Raw genomic sequence first — 22,805 nt, forward strand, 5'->3', positions numbered from 1 at the left:
ATATGAACTTCGTATATCTAAAATCATCTCTATTTTCAGCTCTTTCGCACTCGCAAAAGGTCTTCGCCTGTTTGCAGCTAATCATGCTGATTCTAGCTATATCATTCATAACAAGGTTTTTCTTTTTTTTTGCTGCTAAACTTCGCACTTTTCAGCTCTATTCCACCAAGAACTCTTTTTGTGCTTGGTGCTTTTTGTTACGCTGTTGTAAGCTTTGTTGCAGTAAAACCGGTTTCTTGGCCTTTTTGCATCTAATTCACTGATTTTATTTTCATGTCACCAGATACAAGGTTTGGGCTGGATTTTTTGCTAAATTAAGCTGATCTTAGCCCTTTTTGACTTAATAGAGGTTTTCGCGTGTTTGCAGCCAATTACGCTGCTAAACTAGACTGTTTTCAGCTCTATCGCTCCGGAAACCCTTTTTGTGCTTCTTTGCTGTTATTTACGCTGTTTAAAGCTTTCTTGTATAAAAACCCGTTTCTTCGGCCTTTTTGCAGCTAATTGACTGATTTTAGCTTAATCTCACTAAAATAAAAGTTTGTGCTGGTTATTGCCAAATTACACTGTTTTAAGCCTTTTTGCACTGCATAGAGGTTTTGTCTCTTTGCAGGTAATCACGATGATTCTAACTAAATCATCTCACTCCAAAGAATGTTTTTGTCGTTTTGTTCCTAAATTATGCTGTTGTCAGGTTTTTTTGCAGCGAAAAAGGTCTTCGCCTGTTTGCGGCTTTATCACGCTAATTGTAGCTGTTTTTCACTCAAATGAAAGTTTTTCCTGTTTTAGTCCAAAATTGCAATGTCCTCACCTTTTTTCGCACTGGAAACGGTTTTCAGTTCTTCGAAGGTAATCACGTTGTTTTAACCTAAATCTGAAGCACAACAACATTTTTCCTTTTCGCTGGTAATTTAGGCTCTTTTCAGCTCTATGGCACCCAAAACCCTCTTTGTGTTTGTTTGGTGTTGTAATCCAGTTTTTACTTTCTTTGAAGAAAAACTGCTTTCCTGGCCTTTTTTGGGCCAATTTACTGATGTTAGCTCAATCTCACTAAAAAGAACGTTTTTGCTGTTTCGTTGCTATATTACGCTGTTTTCAGCTTTTTTGCACTGCATGGAGGTTTTGGTCTTTTTGCAGGTAATCACGATGATCGTAACTTTCTATCACTACAAAGAATGTTTTTGTGGTTTTGTTGCTAAATTACGCTGTTGTCAGGTTTTTTTGCAGCGAAAAAGGTCTTCGCCTGTTGGCAGCTTTATCACGCTAATTGTAGCTGTTTCTCACTCAAATGAAAGTTTTTCCCTGTTTTAGTCCAAAATTGCAATGTCCTCACCTTTTTTCGCACTGGAAACGGTTTTCAGCTGCTCGAAGCTAATCACGTTGTTTTAACGTAAATCTGAAGCACAGGAACATTTTTGGTCTTCGTTGGTAATTTACGCTCTTTCCGGCTCTATGGCTCCCAAAACCGTTTTTGTGCTTGTTGGCTGTTGTTATCCAGTTTTATTTTCGTTGAACAAAAACTGCTTTCCCGGCCTTTTTGGGGGAAATTGACTGATGTTAGCTCAATGTCACTAAAAAAACGTTTTTGCTGCTTTTTTGCTAAATTGCGCTGTTTTCAATTTTTCTACCCTGCATGGAGGTTTTGGTCTTTTTGCAGGTAATCACGATGATCGTTACTTTATCTCACTCCAAAAAATATTTTTGTTGTTTTGTTGCTAAATTACGCTGTTTTCAGGTTTTTTTGCAGCGAAAAGGTCTTCACCTGTTGGCGGCTTTATGACGCTAATTCTTGCTGTTTCTCACTCAAATGAAAGTGTTTTCCTGTCTTAGTCCAAAATTGCAATGTCCTGACCTTTTTTCGAACTGGAAACGGTTTTCAGCTGTTCGAAGCTAATCACGTTGTTTTAACTTAGATCTGAAGCACAACAAAATTTTTGCTTTTCGCTGGTAATTTACGCTCTTTTGTTTCGTGTTGTAATCCAGTTTTTACTTTCTTTGAAGAAAAACTGCTTTCCTGGCCTTTTTTGGGCAAATTGACTGATGTTGGCTCAATCTCAATTAAAAGAACGTTTTTCCTATTTCGTTGCTAAATTACGCTGTTTTCATCCTTTTTGCACTGCATAGAGGTTTTGGTCTTTCTGCAGGTAATCACGATGATCGTAACTTTATATCACTGAAGCACAACAAAATTTTTCCTTTTCGCTGGTAATTTACGCTCTTTTCAGCTCTTTCGCAACGGAAACCCTTTTTGTGCTTCTTTTCTCTTGTCATGCAGTTTTTACCCTCCTTGAACAAACACTGCTTTCCTGGCCTTTCCTGGGCCAATTGTCTGATTTTAGCTTAATCTCAGTAAAAAGAAGGTTTTTGCTGTTTCGTTGCTAAATTACGCTGTTTTCAGCTTTTTGGTACTGGATAGAAGTTTTCGTCTTTCTTCAGGTAATCACGATGATTGTAACCTTCTCTCACTCCAAAGAATGTTTTTGTCGTTTTGTTGCTAAATTACGCTATTGTCAGGTTTTTTTGCACCGAAAAAGGTCTTCGCCTGTTTGCAGCTTTATCACGCTAATTCTAGCTGTTTCTCACTCAAATGAAAGTGTTTTCCTGTCTTAGTCCAAAATTGCAATATCCTGACCTTTTTTCGAACTGGAAACGGTTTTCAGCTGTTCGAAGCTAATCACGTTGTTGTAACTTAAATCTGAAGCACAACAACAGTTTTGCTTTTCGCTGGTAATTTACGCTCTTTTCAGCTCTTTCGCACCGTAAACCCGTTTGGTGCTTCTTTTCTGTTGTTATGCAGTTTTTACCTTCCTTGAAAAAAAACTGCTCTCCTGGCCTTTTTTGGGCCAATTGACTGATTTTAGCTTAATCTCTCTAAAAATAAGGTTTTTGCTGTTCTCACTCAAATGAAAGCGTTTTCCTGTTTTAGTCCAAAATTGCAATGTCCTCACCTTTTTTCGCACTGGAAACAGTTTTGAGCTGTTCGAAGGTAATCAGGTTGTTTAACGTCAATCTCAACCACAACAACATTTTTCTTTTCGCTAGAAATTTACGCTCTTTTCAGCTCAATCGCACGGAAAACCCTTTTTGTGCTTGTTTGCTGTTGTTATAAAGTTTTTACCTTCCTTGAACAAAAACTGCTTTCCTAGGTTTTTTTGGGCCAATTGACTGATTTTAGCTTAATCTCACTAAAAAGAAGGTTTTTGCTGTTTCGTTGCTAAATTACGCTGTTTTCAGCTTTTTTGCACGGGATAAAGGTTTTGGTCTTTTTGCAGGTAATCACAATGATTCTTACTTTATCTTACTCCAAACAATGTTTTTCTCGTTTTGTTGCTAAATTACGCTGTTGGCAGGTTTTTTTGCACCGAAAAAGGTTTCCGCTTGTTTGCGGGTTATCACACTAATTCTAGCTGGTTCTCACTCAAATGAAAGTTTTTCCCCGCTTAAGTCAAAAATTTCAATGTCCTCAACTTTTTTCGCACTGGAAACGGTTTTCGGCTGTTCGAAGCTAATCACGTTGTTTTAACTTAAATCTAAACCACAACAACATTTTTGCTTTAGCCTGGTAATTTACGCTCTTTTCAGCTCTATAGCACCCAAAACCCTTTTTTTTGCTTCTTTCCTGTTGCTATGCAGTTTTTACTTTCTTTGAACAGAAACTGCTGAATCATCGTGATTACTTGCAAAAAGACCAAATTTTTCTCGTGATTACCTAGAAAAAGACCAAAACCTCTATCCACTGCAAAAAAGCTGAAAAGAGCGTAATTTGGCAACGAAACAGAAAAAACGTTCTTTTTAGTGAGATTAAGCTAAAATCAGTCAACTGGCCCAAAAAAACCCAGGAAAGCAGTTTTTGTTCAAGGGAAGGAAAAACTGCATAACAACAGCAAACAAGCACAAAAAGGGATTTGGGTGCGATAGAGCTCAAAAAGAGCCTAAATTACCAGCGAAAAGCAAAAATGTTGTTGTGCTTTAGATTTAAGTTAAAACAACGTGAGTGGCTTCGAAGAGCTGAAAACGCTCTCATTTGAGTGAGAACAGCAAAAACCTTATTTTTAGAGAGATTAAGCTAAAATCAGTCAATTGGCCCAAAAAAGGCCAGGAAAGCAGTTTTTTTTTCAAGGAAGGTAAAAACTGCATAACAACACAAAAGAAGCACCAAACGGGTTTACGGTGCCAAAGAGCTGAAAAGAGCGTAAATTACCAGCGAAAAGCAAAAATGTTGTTGTGCTTCAGATTTAAGTTAAAACAACATGATTAGCTTCGAAGAGCTGAAAACCGTTTCCAGTGCGAAAAAAGGTCAGGACATTGCAATTTTGGACTAAAACAGGAAAAACTTTCATTTGAGTGAGAAACAGCTACAATTAGCGTGATAAAGCCGCAAACAGGCGAAGACCTTTTTCGCTGCAAAAAACCTGACAACAGCGTAATTTAGCAACAAAACGGCAAAAACATTCTTTGGAGTGATATGAAGTTAGAATCATCGTGATTATCTGCAAAAAGACCAAAACCTCTATGCAGTGCAAAAAAGCTTCAAACAGCGTAATTTCGCAATAAGCAGCACAAACTTTTATTTTAGTGAGATCAAGCTAAAATCAGTCAATTAGCTGCAAAAAGGCTGAAGAAACGGGTTTTTATACAAGAAAGCTTTAAATAGCGTAAATAACAGCAAAGAAGCACGAAAAGGTTTTCCGGAGCGATAGAGCTAAATCAGCCTAATTTAGCAGCGTAATTGGCTGCAAACACGCGAAAACCTCTATTAAGTGAAAAAGGGCTAACATCAGCTTAATTTAGCAAAAAATCCAGCCCAAACCTTGTTTCTGGTGAGATGAACATAAAATCAGTGAATTAGATGCAAAAAGGCCAAAAAACCGGTTTTACTGCAACAAAGCTTACAACAGCGTGACAAAAAGCAACAAGCACAGAAAGCGTTTTTTTGGTGCAATAGAGCTGAAAAGTGCGAAGTTTAGCAGCAAATAAAAAGAAAAACCTTGTTATGAATGATATAGCTAGAATCAGCATGATTAGCTGCAAACAGGCGAAAACCTTTTGCGAGTGCGAAAGAGCTGAAAATAGAGATGATCTTAGATATATCAAGTTCATATATTTGCACTGCTGTGAAGAGATGATATTAAGAGATCCACGCGGCTAAGAACACTATGAAACGAGTAGTTGATAATGCGACCTATGAAAAATTCAGGCCCGTACAGGAGTTGAACCCATGATCTCTGCGATACCGGTGAAAGGCTCTGCCCGCTGAGGTAACAAGCCAACTTTCTTCAGGTCCTATTATCAACTGCTCGTTTCAAAAGTACTCTCAGCTGCGAGGATCTCTTAATATCATCTCTTTACCGCAGTGCAAATATATGAACTTCATTTGTCTAAAATCATCATTCAGTACTTGGATGGTTTATTTGGACCCAACACATTGACCATCTCCAAGTTGGCTTGTTAGCTCAGTTAGTAGAGCGCTGCACCGGTATCAGTAGTGTTCTTAGCTGCGAGGATCTCTTAATATCATCATCTGAAAAGAGCCTAATTTAGCACCAAAACAGCAGAAACGTTCTTTTGAGGGAGATGTAGCTAAATCAGCTGCAGACAGGAAAAATCGTCATTCACTGCAAAAAAAAAAAGCATTCAATAAAGCACAATTTCGCAAGAAAACAACAAAAACGTTCCTTCCAGTGAGATCAAACTAAAATCAGTCAATTAACTGGAAAGGGCCAGAAAACCAGTTTAAGTGCAAGGAAGGTAGAAACAGCGCAACAGCATAAAAACAAGCACAAAAAGGGTTTTCGGTGCGATGGAGCTGAAAAGAGCGTAATTTAGCAGCCAGAAAGAAAAAAATGTTTAAATCAGTGTGACATAGCTGCAAACAGTGCGAAAAAGCTAAGCCATATCAGCTCCTTTGAGAATTTTGACTACTTCAACCAATTAACAAAGATAATCTATGCATTTAAGTGTCTTGGCTGGTTTGACTATTTAGCCAGTCGAATCAATTAAACTAGTTTGACTATTTTAGCTACTTCACTCAGTTCAGCTAGATTCTGCAGTTTCTGCGGCTTATTCCTTGAAGTTAATTTAACCGATTGAGATAGATTGTGCAATTTTCCTCAGGTGACTTTAGTTTGACTTTTAAACCAAATGAAGTATTTGAGCTAGATTGTTGAAATTGTGCAGTTGAACTGAATACTCTAGTAATTTTGTTCAGTTGAAGCATTGAAGGTAGTGAAACCATATAAACTACTTCGACCACTTAAGTCAGATTGTGAAGTGTGGGCTGTTGATCCTCAAAGCCCTTAAGTTAGTTTCACCATGTTAACTACTTCGACCAAATAGATAGATTGTGCGATTTGTGCAGTTTAACTGTTATAGCCCTTATGACATTTAGCCCGTTGAGCCATTAAGGCCACTTATGCGTTTTGAATTTTGTCCACTCCAATAATTTAAGATTGATTGACCATTTGAAGCTGTCTAGCCGGTTGACAAAGATTCTGTAGACTGCACAGTTCTGGTGTTTGCAATAGTTTCACTATTTTACCGTTTGAACTATTTGACCTACTTATGCATTTTGTCCGGTTGACCTTTTTTGGCTAGTTTGATCATTTGAACCCCTACAACCAACGGAGATAGCATTGTTCAATTTGTGTATTTAGCTATCTTCGCTGACTTGACTATTTCAAAGTTTTTTACTAGTTAATTAAACTATCCAAAACAGTAAACCTGCACAAATTGCACAGTTTATCTCAACTGGTTGAATTAGTTCAAATGTTCAAACTAGCTTAAACTGTTGAAGGGGACAAAATGCATAGCGAGCTTTTTAGTTTCCACCGCACAGACTCCTCAATCTAGTTTAACTGGTTGAAATTGTGATATAATGAACCTAGCAAAAACAGGGAGAGTGCACGATTTGCACTATCTATGTCAAATGGTCCATGTAGTTCAGATGGTCAAACTCGATTCATCGATTTACGCGCAAAAAACTGCAGAAATAGCTTAATAGGATCAACTGCAGGAACTGCACAATCACGCTTCATTAGTTGATTAGTCACGCTTCATTAGTTCATTAGTCAAGGTAGCTAAGACACTAACTGCACAATTTTCACAAATTGCACAATCTATCTTGATTGATAAAGCTTTTTCAAATGGCCAGACACTATCTTAAAATGATTCAAACCGTCGAATGGTCAATCTCGGTAAGACAGTTGGATTCCAGTAAATAATAAGTATTATAAGAAAAAAGGCCGGCGCAAAATTACTGCGCAACAATAACAAAGAACACCTGATATCTGGGGAATGTGCATAAAAGGCCCCAAGTGTCATGCTACTATCTTAAATAGTTAAACCACTAAAGGTAGATTGTACAGTTTGTGCGATGGAACCATTTCAGCTAGTTATGCATTTTGTGCTGTTGGACCATTTCAACTACTTGAACCAATTGAAAAAGATGCTGCAATCTGTGCAGCTTAACGTTGTCTACTGGTTTGACTATTTTACAAGTCGAATCGACGAAAATACTTTGACTATTTTGAATACTTCAAGAAACTAAGCTAGATCGCGCAGTTTGCACCGTTCATTGATTGCAGCTAATTTGACCATTAAAAGTACTCCAACCGGCTGAGACAGATTGTGCGACTTTTCTTGGTTGACATTTTACTGTTAAACCATTTGAACCATTTCAGGTCAATTGTTGAGATTGTGCAGTTAATACCAATTAAGCTAATTATGGTTTTTGTCCAATCGAACTGTCTAGGCTTCTTTTACCATGTGATTTACTTTCACTACTTAAAATAACTTTTGCAATTTGTACAGTTTATTTGTGTTTCCTTGCTTGACTAATTAAGCAGTTGAAGCATTTAAGCTGGCTAATACTTCCATTGCGCAAACTGCACAATCTATCCCAAGTGGTTTAACTAGTTAGGATAGTAGTATAGTGCTTGGGGCTTTAAACCCATATCGACCAGATATCTGTCTTGTTATTATTGTGCAATGCTATATTCCAGAAGAGATCACCAGCACCATAAGGGACTAGCCATCATCCTCAAGAAAGATCTCGAGGAGTGCCTGCTGGAGTGGAAGCCAATCAAAAGCAGGGTCATAAAAGTGAGATTCAAAGAGAGACAAATCAACACAACTATCATCCAGTGTTACACACCAACAAACGACAGTGAGTAAGACAGCGAGGACACCTTCACGAAGAGCTTGAATCAGAACTGGAGAACACACCGCGTCGTGCGATGAAGATTTTGATGGGAGATCTGGAGGCAAATGTTCGAAATGACAACAGGAACTACGAAAGGGCCATGGGGAGAGAAGCATGTGGCACCATGAAGGACAATGGAGAGAAGCTACTGGACATCTAGACCGCCTTTGATTTTGTCATTGGAGGGACGCTCTTTCCACACTGAGACGTCCACAAGCTGTCCTAGTACTCGTTCACTGGAAGAGACAAGAACCAGATTGACCACCTGATAATCAACGGGATATGGAGGCGATCACTGCCAGACGCCCGAGTGAGAAGAGGAGCTCCTGCAGGAAGTGACAACAACACCACACTGAAGCTGGAGCTGAGGAATACCATATCCAGTCGGAGCGGCGGGCAACACTCTGACGTGGAGAAGCTGCGAGACCTTAAAGTAAAGACTGCCTTCATACTTCAGCTGCAGAATAAGTTCCAGGTACTGGCAGATGCTGAAGACCAGACGCTGGAAGGCTCAAGAGACACCAATAAAAAGTGGTAACAGCTGAAGATAGCCTACGGGCAGACCTGCAAAGCCTACCAAAGAACAAGGCAGAGGAATAGGAAGAAGTGGATCACAGAGGATACCTGAGAAGCCATTGAAGACAGAAGAACTCTGAAGAAGAAAGTCTTTGAGGCCAAGAGAAAGAGAGATAAATCAGCAGTAGAGAGAAGGGAGCCAAATAGTGAAGAGAGTGACAAGAACAGACAAGCAGATACTCATGAACGAGCTTGTAGGCCAGGCAGAAAATGTAGCAGGCAGGGCAAGACAAAGTGATATTTGGAACAAAAAAACCATCACCAAAAGAAGCAGAGATACAAGAGGCAGCGAGAGACCTGGATGTTAACACTAATCCCCCAGAAAAAGATCAGAGCAGGCATCAACTCTCTAGAGAACGCAAAATCCCCTGGACAGGACAATCTCGGTGCAGAAGTGTTTAAAGCAGATCCACAGCTAGCAGCTGACCTACTTCAGCCGCTCCTTATAGACATCTGGAAGAAGAAGTTGCCTGAAGATCGGACAGAGGGAGTCATTGTGAAGATTCCGAAGAAAGGTGCCCTCAAAAACTGCAACAAGTTGCGAGGAATCACCTTACTATCTATACCCAGCAAGATCCTGGCCAAGATCATCGTGAAGCCAATAGCCGAGACAGTGGACCAACACCTGAGAAGAGAGCACCCAGGCTTTTGGAAAGGAAAGGGATGCACAGACCAGATCTTTATCCTGCGTAACATTATAGAGCAGTGTACAGAGTGCCAGAGGCAACTCTATATCAACTTGTAGACTTTGAGAAGGCTTTTGACATCGTGCACCGGGAGGGTCCGTGGCGCATCCTTTGGGCCACAACAGATTATCGACATCATCAAAGGCTTCTGCAACTGCTTCACATGCATAGTAGCAGCGAAACCAGCTCAGGAGTTAGGTCTGCCCTCAGACAAGGCTGTACAATGTCCGCGATGCTCTTCAACATGACCATTAACTTAGTAATGAGGCGCACAACAGAAGATCGGTCACGAGGTATCAGATGGACCCTCTTCCCAATGATGGAGGACCTAGATTTTGCAGGTGATCTAGCGTTGGTCTCTCATACTCAGGAAGACGTGCAGGAAAAGACAACCCGACGCATAGCAAGTTGACCTGAAGGTCAGCCAGAAGGATACAGAAGTTATGCTGTTGAACGTTTCCAACCCTAAACCAGTTCATGTTCACAGAGAAGACCTGACGACATCTGAGGAGTTCACTTACCTAGGCAGCACGGTAAGGTATGATCGAGGAGCAGGAAGTGACATCAAGAAACGTGTCAACAACGTCAGAAACGCCGGAAGAGGACAAAGAGCAAAATCACCAGGCTGTAAGTCCTCCACACAATGAACCTCAGGAGAATCCTGCGAGTGTTTAGGCCTGACACCATCTCTAGTCAACGGCTACTCGCTCGCTCCAATCAAGACAGCATGGAGACCATCATCATGCGAAGGTGATGGAGATGGATTGGTCACGTAATGAGGAGAAAGCAGGACAACATCACTCGCACAGCCCTTCACTGAACACCTGAAGGAAAAGAGAAGAGGCCATGCAACACATCCGCGGTACCATCCAGAAGCTGGCCTGGAACTGACAAAAGTTGCGATCCTTCATAGCCGCCCTACCTGCCACATGGCATGATGGACACGAGTGAGTGAATATGCTATCACAATTCTTGGACATTTTATTTCATTTTTATTGAATGTATTGGTATACACGGAATATGAGCAAGCATATCCAGATGAGATAGTAGTTATCATAGTAGTGAAGATGGCCATTATGTATATAGTACTCCACACGATTATTCAGATAGTAATGATAGTTATTAGAGTAGCTTTATAGATGATAGTGAACTAAATGATGATGCTTCTTACTTTGATGACCAAGACGATATCTATACAAAATACTCATACATAATATTTATACAAAATAAACAAGATATTTTGATGATGGCAACATATTAGAGGCCGAAGAGGAACTACTTCAGATGAAATACGATTTAAGGAAACCAAGGATAACCCCTGATACTATTTTAGCATGTAATATTTATGTAGCATTATAATATAATGTTTATCGATCAAATAATGCATGGTGAATTGGACAAGGCAATATCTCCCTTCTGTTATAAACAAATAAAGGAACGATCAGTCATTACAGAAAAATGTTGGGAGGAACAGTGCTTCGAGAATTAACCCCATGTGATTGTGTGCACCAATTGTGGGCAAGTAGACGGCTATGAACCAATGAAAGAGTTTTGCAGCCTCCATGATAATAGGTGTAAAATAATACTTCAGTATTTCAGGAAATACTATGTTAATAAGGTAACATTTAATCTAACCAAATGGTATCACATAATAATAGCAACAAAGAGCAAAAATAAGATCATAACAGTCTTTGAGCTGTTTGAGTCCTTACTTCAAATTCAGCAGCTAGACTAATGGGATAAAAAAAGGTAATGTCTGTACATTTATTGTTTGTGTCTTCAATATATAGACGAACAAAATATTAGGATTGACGCTCCGAGGATTTATATGTATATTACACGATGGGCCTTTGTATCTGTATCTCATAAATAACAGATATGTCAAGAGTTATATGACCAGTTAATGTTTCGAAAGAGAAATGCGCCCTATTTGATATGAAATCACTAGCTCCACTTGTGAGAAATCCTAGTATTATACTATTACTATTATCATGTGAAAGGTAAATATATAGATTTAGCCAAGCCTAAAGGTGGATCTCGCATTTTTTTTTCTCGCCGCACGCTTCAAGGGCACTACGCCTTGGCCCCGCCGGAACTAGAACCCAGGTCGTCCTCTATTGAAAAAAATTAACATCACCAATATTAATCACTCATTGCCTTTCATCTCGAGACCTTATTGATACGTCTTAAGTAAAAGTTTTCCTGTCAGCATATTTCTTGATAACCTCATCTTTATCACCGTTTTCACTGCTGTCATAATCTGGTATTAACAACCTGCATTTTAATGTTTGGGGTAATAGATTGTCCATATCTACTTTCTTGCCTGTGACGTAATTCATCTGCCTTAAGGTTACAGCCCCATTATCATATTGTGTTCTACTGAGGTCATAAATGGTCTTACAGTCAGCATCCCATCTGATACCAATTCCCAATTTCAAGAATTGGTTATGATCACTTTCTTTCTGTATATTTTCTCACTAGATACCCTATTAACAGCATTAGTATTTGAGAAGTGAGTGTGTGCAAGGTCTTATTACGGTTGTTATTTGTGTTTCTATCACCTTTTTACTTCCGTTTCACTTTTCATAGCTGACTTAAAACTTTGCACACAGTGCTCGGCTAGACCATTGCTAGCGGGATGGTATGTTGCAAGTGAAAGATGTTTGCTTCCGTATCTCTTGAGGAACATCTGAAAGTCCTCAGATATAAACTGTGGCCCATTGTCACCGACTTACTGGGATGGCACACCATATCTAGTGAATACACTCTGCAATTTCTCAATGGTTTTCATTGAGGTCGTGGTGTCCTTTTTTTTCCTACTTCCAGCCTTCTCGAATGGGCATCCATAACAATCAAAAACATGCAGCCGAGGAAAGGTCCAGCAAAATCAACATGGACTCGCTGTCAGGGTGCCGACGGCCATTCGCATAGATGGATAGCTCCGGTACTAGGTTCAGCCTCCATTAGCTGCCAACCCGAGCAGGTCTTCGCGGCTTCCTCCATTTCCTTGTGGAGTCCTGGCCACCAGATGTATCTTCTTGCTAGGGCCTTGATCTTCATCCCTCCAAGATGTCCTCGATGCAGTTCTTCAGGCACTTGTGGAAAAAGTTTTGGGGGTACAATGACTCTGATTTCCCGCATCAAACAGCCTAAGTGTACTCTTATCTCGTCCCTGCGAGCGTAGAAGGGGTTGAGTACAGGAACATGGCTGGTTAGCCATCCTTTAGCCACCATCTCATGGACTTGGCCCAGGACAGGGGGCCTTTGGGCTTCCTCTTTGGACGTTTTCAATCTATCTGGTAACGGCTCCAACTGTTTCATATTGAAAACATTCACTGCATGCACAACTTTTTCTGCTCTTTCTTTGGTTTTAGTGGTAGCCGAGAAAGGCCATCTGCACTGCTGTACACTTTAGTATTCTTGTACCCGAATAGGTGGTCGTAGCCAGCCATGAATGATGCATAGCCCCGAAGCCTGGCTACTGTAATTACTGAAACGCTCCTTCGTGGATGGAGGATCGATCTTAACGGCTAGCGATCGGTGTAAAAACGTGTAAAACGCGTAAATTTGCACCAAAATAACAGAGACGTTCTTTTGAGCGATACATAAAATGAATCAGCGTGATTAGCTACTAACAGGAAAAAATCTTTATTCCGTGTAAAAAGGCTGAAAATAGCCTAGTTTAGCTTTAAAAAAATGCAGCTACTAGGTTTTCAAATCTGTTAATAACTTGTAAAGAAGCTAGAAAACCAGTATTAGTGTAAATAGGGTAAAAACAGCGCAACAAAAACAAAGAAGCACCTAGGAAGGTTTTCGGTGAGAGAGAGTTTTTTTGGGTGATAGAGAAAGCGTATTTAGCAGACACTGTAAGGAGAACTTCTGTCTTGGCTACTTACGGGAGTTAGATGGTTAAAGCTGTCCCATCGAGGAAACAAGAGCTCTTTCAAAAACCCCTTTAACTTGGTAGTCTGGAACTTTGTATCATAAGTGTTTTATTATTTTTAGTAAGATGTGTATTTTAACATGAAAACTACGGTACACAGTTACTTCTTATAACCAAACTCAATGTACAATAGTGTGTATGGATGTTTTAACATTCCCATATAATTCAATTATATACTCCTTATTTATATCTAAACTTTAACCTAAAGTATTAGTATTTCTAAAAGATATGCAGATGATGTAGCATTCTTTCCTTATATTCCAAAGTGGAACTTGTGTCAAGTTTTAGGCCAACAGGCCATTACGTCAGTCATTAAGGCTATTCTTGCTGATCCAAAGGAATATTGAATGGCTTTTATGGCTGATAGAGAAATTAACCGCCACCAACTCTTCCACCACTAAAGTCAGTTGGTAGTGGCATGCAGGTTACAACATACAATGAGTCAATGGTACCATATAGACAGGTTGACTGAACACGACCACCATGAACGAAGCCGGCCATTGCTCCCCAGTACCACCGCTGTGGTGTGAACACACATATGACACTCAGTTATTTATATAAGGTCCAGATTTGCCACCACTGTGGAAAAGAGGGCCATATTCAGCGGGTTTGTCCTTCCAAACAGCTAATAAAGCTCCAGCGAGCAACCAAAACCCCTGACGTACGTCCTGTTGAGGTTGAAGTTGATGCTTATGAAGACCTCTTAGGCACCCTCGAGGTATGCAATCTAAGGAAACAGAGCAACGATATTGTCTGGGTTGATTTGGATGTTGATGGTAAACCACTTAAGATGGAACTGGACACATGTATGGCTGTGTCGATCATCTCGTTTGATCTCTACCAGCAGAAATTTAACAGGCTTACCCTGCACAATACTGGACCGTCCTTGAAAACCTACAGCGGAGAAAATATTATGCCAGTGGGAGTGCTCAATGTGCCTGTGGATTGCCAAACCCAAAGAGAGTTGCTGGATCTGTGTGTAGTCAAGAATAATGGCCCTGCTCTCTTGGGAAGAGATTGGCTCTATCAAGTTGCTGCAGGCTTCACTAGCTACTTCAAGTCCTAAAGAGCGTTTGGACGTTATGCTAGACAAGTACTCAGATGTTATTGAAAACAAACTGGGCACCCTTTCATCAGCTAAAGGGAAGTTAACTCTTGAAGTTGGTAGCTAAGCACAGTTTCTGAACATTAGACTCATGCCAGAGGCATTTAGGCCAAAGTTGGAAAAAGAGCTGTGAACACTCCAGAATGAAAATATTCTCACTAAAGTGAAGGGGAGTGAATGGGACACACAAAATGTGCCTGTCCCAGCCACAAGTCACCAGAGAAAGTGCAAGCAGTTTTGAAAGCGCCTCGCCCATGCAATGTAGCTGAAGTAAGGTTGTTCCCGGTGCTAGTCAATTACTACTACAGACTGAACCGGTTGTTAGAGAACAACTCTCTATGGAAATGGACGGAACGATGCGAAACAGCATTCCACTACCTAAAAGAAATGATCACCTCAGAGCAAATATTAACACATTATGATCCCACTCTCCCACGAAGGCTTCCTTGTAATGCATGCCCTGTGGGAATTGCTTCCGTGCTATCCCACGTGATGAAAGACTGAGACACCCATTGCTTTTGCTTCCAGGACACTCAAAACTGAAAAAGTATTTCACCCTTACACCGATCCCTAGCCGTTAAGATCGATCTTCCATCCACGAAGGAGAGTTCCAGTAATTACAGCAGCCAGGCTGCGGCGCTATGCATCATTCATGGCTGGCTACGACTACCAATTCGGGTACAAGAATACTAAAGTGCACAGCAGTGCAGATGGCCTTTCTCGGCTACCACTTAAAACCAAAGAAAGAGCAGAAAAAGTTGTGCATGCAGTGAATGTTTTCAATATGAAACAGTTGGAGCCGTTACCAGATAGGTTGAAAACGTCCAAAGAGAAGCCCATGAGATGGTGGGTAAAGGATGGCTATGTTCCTATACTCAACCCCTTCTACCCTCGCAGGGAAGTCAGAGTCATTTTACCCCCAAAACTTTGTCCACAAGCGTCTGAAGAACTCCATCGAGGACATCTTGGAGGGATGAAGATCAAGGCCCTACCAAGAAGATACATCTGGTGGCCAGGAATCCACAAGGAAATCGAGGAAGCCGCGAGGACCTGCTCGGGTTGGCAGCTAATGGAGGCTGAACCTAGTACCGGAGCTATCCATCTATGCGAATGGCCGTCGGCACCCTGAGAGCGAGTCCATGTTGATTTTGCTAGACCTTTCCTCGGCGGCATGTTTTTTATTGTTATGGATGCCCATTCGAGAAGGCTGGAAGTAGGAAAAAAGAGGACACCACGGCCTCAACGAAAACCATTGAGAAATTGCAGAGTCTATTCACTAGATATGGTGTGCCATCCCAGTAAGTTGGTGACAATGGGCCACAGTTTATATCTGAGGACTTTCAGATGTTCCTCAAGAGATACGGAAGCAAACATCGTTCACTTGCAACATACCATCCCGCTAGCAATGGTCTAGCCGAGCACTGTGTGCAAAGTTTTAAGTCAGCTATGAAAAGTGAAACGGAAGTAAAAAGGTGATAGAAACACAAATAACAATCGTAATAAGACCTTGCACACACTCACTTCTCAAATACTAATGCTGTTAATAGGGTATCTAGTGTGAAAAGATACAGAAAGAAAAGTGATCAAAACCAATTCTTGAAATTGGGAATTGGTATCGGATGGGATGCTGACGGTAAGATCATTTATGACCTCAGTAGAACACAATATGATAATGGCGCTGTAACCTTCAGGCAGATGAAACACGTCACAGGCAAGAAAGTAGATATGGACAATCTGTTACCCCAAAACATTAAAATGCAGGTTGTTAATACCAGATTATGACAGCAGTGAAAACGGTGATAAAGATGAGGTTAACAAGAAATATGCTGACAGGAAAACTTTTACTCAAGACGTATCAATAAGGTCTTGATTTGAAAGGCAATGAGTGATTAATGTTGGTGATGTTCATTTTTTTCAATAGAGGAAGACCCGGGTTCTAGTCCCGGCCGGGGCAAGGCGTTGTGCCCTTGAAGCGTGCGGCGAGAAAAAAAAATGCGAGATCCACCCTTAGGCTTGGCTAAATCTATATATTTACCTTTCACATGATAATAGTAATAGTATAATACTAGGATTTCTCACAAGTGGAGCTAGTGATTTCATATCAAATAGGGCGCATTTCTCTTTCGAAACATCAACTGGTCATATAACTCTTGACATATCTGTTATTTATGAGATACATTTTCAAGACAGATACAAAGGCCCATCGTGTAATATACATATAAATCCTCGGAACGTCAATCCTAATATTTTGTTCGTCTATATATTGAAGACACAAACAATAAATGTATAGACATTACTGTTTTTTATCCCATTAGTCTAGCTGCTGAATTTGAAGTAAGGATTCAAACAGCTCAAGGAATGTCCGATGGTGGTTCTTACAGTCAGATTCTTATTAATAAATCAGTTAATTTAGTATAATCACATATTATATGTATGGTTATCTTTTCTGGTGCTGATACAAGACTGATAAAACAGAGTAATTAGTATACGTGGTCCACCAGGTTCTGGAGGGTCTTAAAAAAACCAATCATATCATTGAACAAACACCCAATAAGTGAAATAACATTATTATACAAGTACTATCACAAACGGCTTCGATTGTATAGAGAAGCTCAATAAGAGGTTCAAGAGACACGATCTGTTATGCAATATGTCATCATCTTGTTTAATAGTGGCTGGTACTATAGGTGGAGGGGTAACTACAAGTCCCATCGTAGTTGGCATTATACTTGATAGTGCTTTGATATAAAAAAACGCACTGTGAAATGAAAGATTTTAAAAAGAAGATCGAATTCTGTCGATTTGCTTCTATTACCTGTGTAAAGACACTCATTAAGTAAAGGTTCTTTTTAAGAGGAGTGTCATTTGATAAGGAGAGTTATTTGGACCAATTGAAAACTAGATCATATTATCATAGACATGTGTTCACTGGTTGATGCTTTAGAGCAACAGTTCGAGAAGTAGTTTACTTCTGATTTTGTTTTGGTCATTACTAATTAGTTTGAATATAGTGTTCTAGTGGCTGTGATAATATTAAAAGCTTGTTTTGTATCTGATTATTTTTTTGTAATCTATATTGATTTGCACATCATTTGGTATCGCAATGATATTGATCATCCGTTTTTTATTACCATTTATCTGTGGTAATACGTTGTCTATCTTTTCAAGGACTGTTATGTTCTTATTTTTTTGCTCTTTGTTGCTATTATTATGTCATACTATTTGGTTAGATTTAATGTTACCTTATTAAGATAGTATTTCCTGAAATACTGAAGTATTATTTTACACCTATTATCATGGAGGCTGCAAAACTCTTTCATTGGTTCATAGCTGTCTACTTGCCCACAATTGGCGCACACAATCACATGGGGTTAATTCTCGAAGCACACTTCCTCCCAACATTTTTCTGTAATGACTGATCGTTCCTTTATTTGTTTATAACAGAAGGGAGATATTACCTTGTCCAATTCACCATGAATTATTTGATCGATAAACATTATGTTATAATGCTACATAAATATTACATGCTAAAATAGTATCAGGGATTATCCTTGGTTTCCTTAAATCGTATTTGATCTGAAGTAATTCCTCTTCTGCCTCTAATATGTTGCCATCATCAAAATATCTTGTTTATTTTGTATAAATAATATGTATGAGTATTTTGTATAGATATGGTCTTGGTCATCAAAGTAAGAAGCATCATCATTTAGTTCACTATCATCTATAAAGCTACTCTAATAACTATCATTACTATCTGAATAATCGTCTGGACTACTATATACATAATCACCATCTTGGCTACTATGATAACTACTATCTCATCTGGATATGCTTGCTCATATTCCGTGTATACCAATACATGCAATAAAAATGAAAAAAAATGTCCAAGAATTGTGATAGCACATTCACTCACTCGTGCCCATCATGCCGTGTTACACGTAGGGCGGCTATGAAGGATGGCAACTTTTGTCGGTTCCGGGCCAGCTTCTGGATGGTGCCACAGGTGTGTTGCATGGCCTCTTCTCCTTTCCTTCAGGTGTTCAGTGAAGGGCTGTGCGAGTGATGTTGTCCTACCCTCTTCTCATTTCGTGACTAATCCATCTCCATCACCTTCGCATGATGATGGTCTCCATGCTGTCTTGATTGCAGCGGGCAAGTAGCCGTTGACTAGAGATGGTGTCAGGCCTAAAGACTCGCAGGATTCTCCTGAGGTTCTTTGTGTGGAAGACTTACAGCCTGGTGATTTTGCTCTCTGTCCTCTTTCGACATTCAGAGCCATATGATAGCGTGGACATCACACAGCTTTGGTAGATCTTCAGCTTGGTCTTGGTGCTGTACTGATAGGACTTCCACACGTTGTTGAGCATTCTCAAGGGGCTTCTGACCTTGTTCAGACGGTTCTTGATGTCACTTCCTGCTCCTCGATCATACCTTACCGTGCTGCTCAGGTAAGGGAACTCCTCAGGTGTTGTCAGGTCTTCTCTGTGAACATGAACTGGCTTACGGTTGGAAACGTTCAACAGTATCACTTCTGTATCCTTCTGGCTGACCTTCAGGTCAACTTGCTATGCGTCGGGTTGTCGTTTCCTGCACGTGTTCCTGAATATGAGAGACCAACGCTAGATCACCTGCAAAATCTAGGTCCTCCATCGTTGGGAAGAGGGTCCATCTGATACCTCGAGACCGATCTTCTGTTGTGCGCCTCATTACTAAGTTAATGGTGATGTTGAAGAGCATCGCGGACATTGTACAGCCTTGTCTGAGGGCAGACCTCACTTCAGAGCTGGTTTCGCTGCTACTCTGCATGTGAAGTAGTTGCAGAAGCCTTTGATGATGTCGATAATCTGTTGTGGCATCCCATTGGCCCGAAGGATGCGCCACGGACCTTCCCGGTGGACGCTGTCAAAAGCCTTCTCAAAGTCTACAAGTTGATATAGAGTTGCCTCTGGCACTCTGTGCACTGCTCTATAATGTTACGCAGGATAAAGATCTGGTCTGTGCATCCCTTTCCTTTCCAAATGCCTGCATGCTGTCTTCTCAGGTGTTGGTCCACTGTCTCGGCTATTGGCTGGACGATGATCTTGGCCAGGATCTTGCTGGGTACAGATAGTAAGGTGATTCCTCGCGACTTCTTGCAGTTTTTGAGGGCACTTTTCTTCGGAATCTTCACAGTGACTCCCTCTGTCCGATCTTCATGCAACTTCTTCTCCTCCCAGATGTCTCTAAGGAGCGGCGTAAGTAGGTCAGCTGCTAGCTGTGGATCTGCTTTTAACACTTCTGCACCGAGATTGTCCTGTCCAGGGGATTTTTCGTTCTCGAGAGAGTTGATGGCTGCTCTGATCTTTTCCTGGGGGATTAGTGTTGACATCCAGGTCTCTCGCTGTTTCTTGTATATCTGCTTCTTTTGGTGGTGGTTTGTTTGTTCCGAATATCACTTTGTCTTGCCCTGCCTGCTACATCTTCTGCCTGGCTTACAAGCTCGTTCATGAGTATCTGCTTGTCTGTTCTTGTCACTCTCTTCACTATTTGGCTCGCTTCCCTCTCCTCTACTGTTGATTTATCTCTCTTTCTCTTGGCCTCAAAGACTTTCTTCTTCAGAGTTCTTCTGTCTTCAATGGCTTCTCAGGTATCCTCTGTGATCCACTTCTTCCTCTTCCTCTGCTTTGTTCTTTGGCAGGCTTTGCAGGTATGCTCGTAGGCTATCTTCAACTGTTACCACTTTGTATTGGTGTCTTTCGAGCTTTCCAGCGTCTGGTCTTCAGCATCTGCCAGTACCTGGAACTTATTCTGCAGCTGAAGTATGAAGGCAGTCTTTACTTTAAGGTCTCGCAGCTTCTCCACGTCAGAGTGTTGCCCACCGCTCCGACTAGATATCGTATTCCTCAGCTCCAGCTTCAGTGTGGTGTTGTTGTCACTTCCTGCATCAGCTCATCTTCTCACTCGGGCGTCTGGCAGTGATCGCCTCCATATCCCGTTGATTATCAGGTGGTCAATCTGGTTCTTGTCTCTTCCATTCAACGAGTACTAGGACAGCTTGTGGACGTCTCAGTGTGGAAAGAGCGTCCCTCCAATGACAAAATCAAAGGCGGTCTAGATGTCCAGTAGCCTCTCTCCATTGTCCTTGATGGTGCCACATGCTTCTCTCCCCATGGCCCTTTCGTAGTTCCTGTTGTCATTTCCAACATTTGCCTCGAGATCTCCCACCAAAATCTTCCTCGCACGACGCGGTGTGTTCTCCAGTTCTGATTCAAGCTCTTCGTGAAGGTGTCCTCGCTGTCTTACTCACTGTCGTTTGTTGGTGTGTAACACTGGATAATAGTTGTGTTGATTTGTCTCCCTTTAAATCTCACTTTTTGAGCCTGCTTTTGATTGGCTTCCACTCCAGCAGGCACTCCTCGAGATCTTTCTTGACGATGATGGCTGGTCCCTTATGGTGCTGGTGATCTCTTCTGGAATATAGCATTGCACAATAATAACAAGACAGATATCTGGTCGATATGCGTTTAAAGCCCCAAGCACTATACTACTATCCTAACTAGTTAAAGTACTTGGGATAGATTGTGCAGTTTGCGCAATGGAAGTATTAGCCAGCTTAAGTGCTTTAACTGCTTAATTAGGCAAGCAAGGAAACACAAATAAACTATACAAATTGCAAAAGTTATTTTAAGTAGTGAAAGTAAATCACATGGTAAAAGAAGCCTAGACAGTTCGATTGGACAAAAACCATAATTAGCTTCATTGGTATTAACTGCACAATCTCAACAATTGAGCTGAAATGGTTCAAATGGTTTAACAGTAAAAGGTCAACCAGGAAAAGTCGCACAATCTGTCTCAGCCGATTGGAGTACTTTTAATGGTCAAATTAGCTGCAATCAATGAATGGTGCAAACTGCGCGATCTTCCTTAGTTTCTTGAAGTATTTAAAATAGTCAAAGTATTTTCGTCGATTCGACTTCTAAAGTAGTCAAACCAGTAGACAAAGTTAAACTGCACAGATTGCAGCATCTTTCTCAATTGGTTCAAGTAGTTGAAATTGTCCAACGGCACAAAATGCATAACTAGCTGAAATGGTTCCATCGCACAAACTGCACAATCTACCTTTAGTGGTTTAACTATTTAAGATAGTAGCATGACATTTGGGGCCTTTTACGCACATTCCCCAGATATCGGGTGTTCTTTGTTATTATTGCGCAGTAATTTTGCGCCGGCCTTTTTTCTTATAATACTTATTATTTACTGGAATCCAACTGTCTTACCGAGATTGACCATTCGACGGTTTGAATCATTTTAAGATAGTGTCTGGCCATTTGAAAAAACTTTATCAATCAAGATAGATTGTGCAATTTGTGAAAATTGTGCAGTTAGTGTCTTAGCTACCTTGACTAATGAACTAATGAAGCGTGACTAATCAACTAATGAAGCGCGATTGTGCAGTTCCTGCAGTTGATCCTATTAAGCTATTTCTGCAGTTTTTTGCGCGTAAATCGATGAATCGAGTTTGACCATCTGAACTACATGGACCATTTGACATAGATAGTGCAAATCGTGCACTCTCCCTGTTTTTGCTAGGTTGATTATTTCACAATTTCAACCAGTTAATCTAGATTGAGGAGTCTGTGCGGTGGAACCTATAAAGCTCGTTATGCATTTTGTTCCCTTTAACAGTTTAAGCTAGTTTGAACATTTGAACTAATTCAACCAGTTGAGATAAACTGTGCAATTTGTGCAGGTATACTGTTTTGGATAGTTTAATTAACTAGTAAAAAACTTTGAAATAGTCAAGTCAGCAAAGATAGCTAAATACACAAATTGAACAATGCTATCTCCGTTGGTTGTAGGGGTTCAAATGATCAAACTAGCCAAAAAAGGTCAACCGGACAAAATGCATAAGTAGGTCAAATAGTTCAAACGGTAAAATAGTGAAACTATTGCAAACACCAGAACTGTGCAGTCTACAGAATCTTTGTCAACTGGCTAGACAGCTTCAAATGGTCAATCAATCTTAAATTATTGGAGTGGACAAAATTCAAAACGCATAAGTGGCCTTAATGGCTCAACGGGCTAAATGTCATTAGGGCTGTAACAGTTAAACTACACAAATCGCACAATCTATCTATTTGGTCGAAGTAGTTAACATGGTGAAACTAACTTAAAGGCTTTGAGGATCAACAGCCCACACTTCACAATCTGACTTAAGTGGTGGAAGTAGTTTATATGGTTTAATTACCTTCAATGCTTCAACTGAACAAAATTACTAGAGTATTCAGTTCAACTGCACAATTTCAACAATCTAGCTCA

The 22,805-nt window shown here is 40.4% G+C and overlaps 2 protein-coding genes across 2 annotated transcripts; both read left to right on the plus strand.

The window, feature by feature from the left end:
* Positions 1 to 7,983: 7,983 nt before the first annotated feature.
* On the plus strand, positions 7,984 to 8,735 carry LOC136280726 (uncharacterized). Its single transcript, XM_066166401.1, has 2 exons — positions 7,984 to 8,165; positions 8,441 to 8,735. Exons 1-2 carry the CDS (start codon positions 7,984 to 7,986, stop codon positions 8,733 to 8,735), a joined length of 477 nt encoding a protein of 158 aa, XP_066022498.1.
* Positions 8,736 to 15,159: 6,424 nt separating this feature from the next.
* LOC136280727 (uncharacterized) lies at positions 15,160 to 15,636 on the plus strand. Its single transcript, XM_066166402.1, has one exon. The coding sequence runs from the start codon at positions 15,160 to 15,162 to the stop codon at positions 15,634 to 15,636; it is 477 nt and encodes a 158-aa protein (XP_066022499.1).
* Positions 15,637 to 22,805: the final 7,169 nt, after the last annotated feature.

This window comes from Pocillopora verrucosa, chromosome 5, assembly GCF_036669915.1.
Source record: "Pocillopora verrucosa isolate sample1 chromosome 5, ASM3666991v2, whole genome shotgun sequence".
Classification (NCBI taxonomy): Eukaryota; Metazoa; Cnidaria; class Anthozoa; order Scleractinia; family Pocilloporidae; genus Pocillopora; species Pocillopora verrucosa.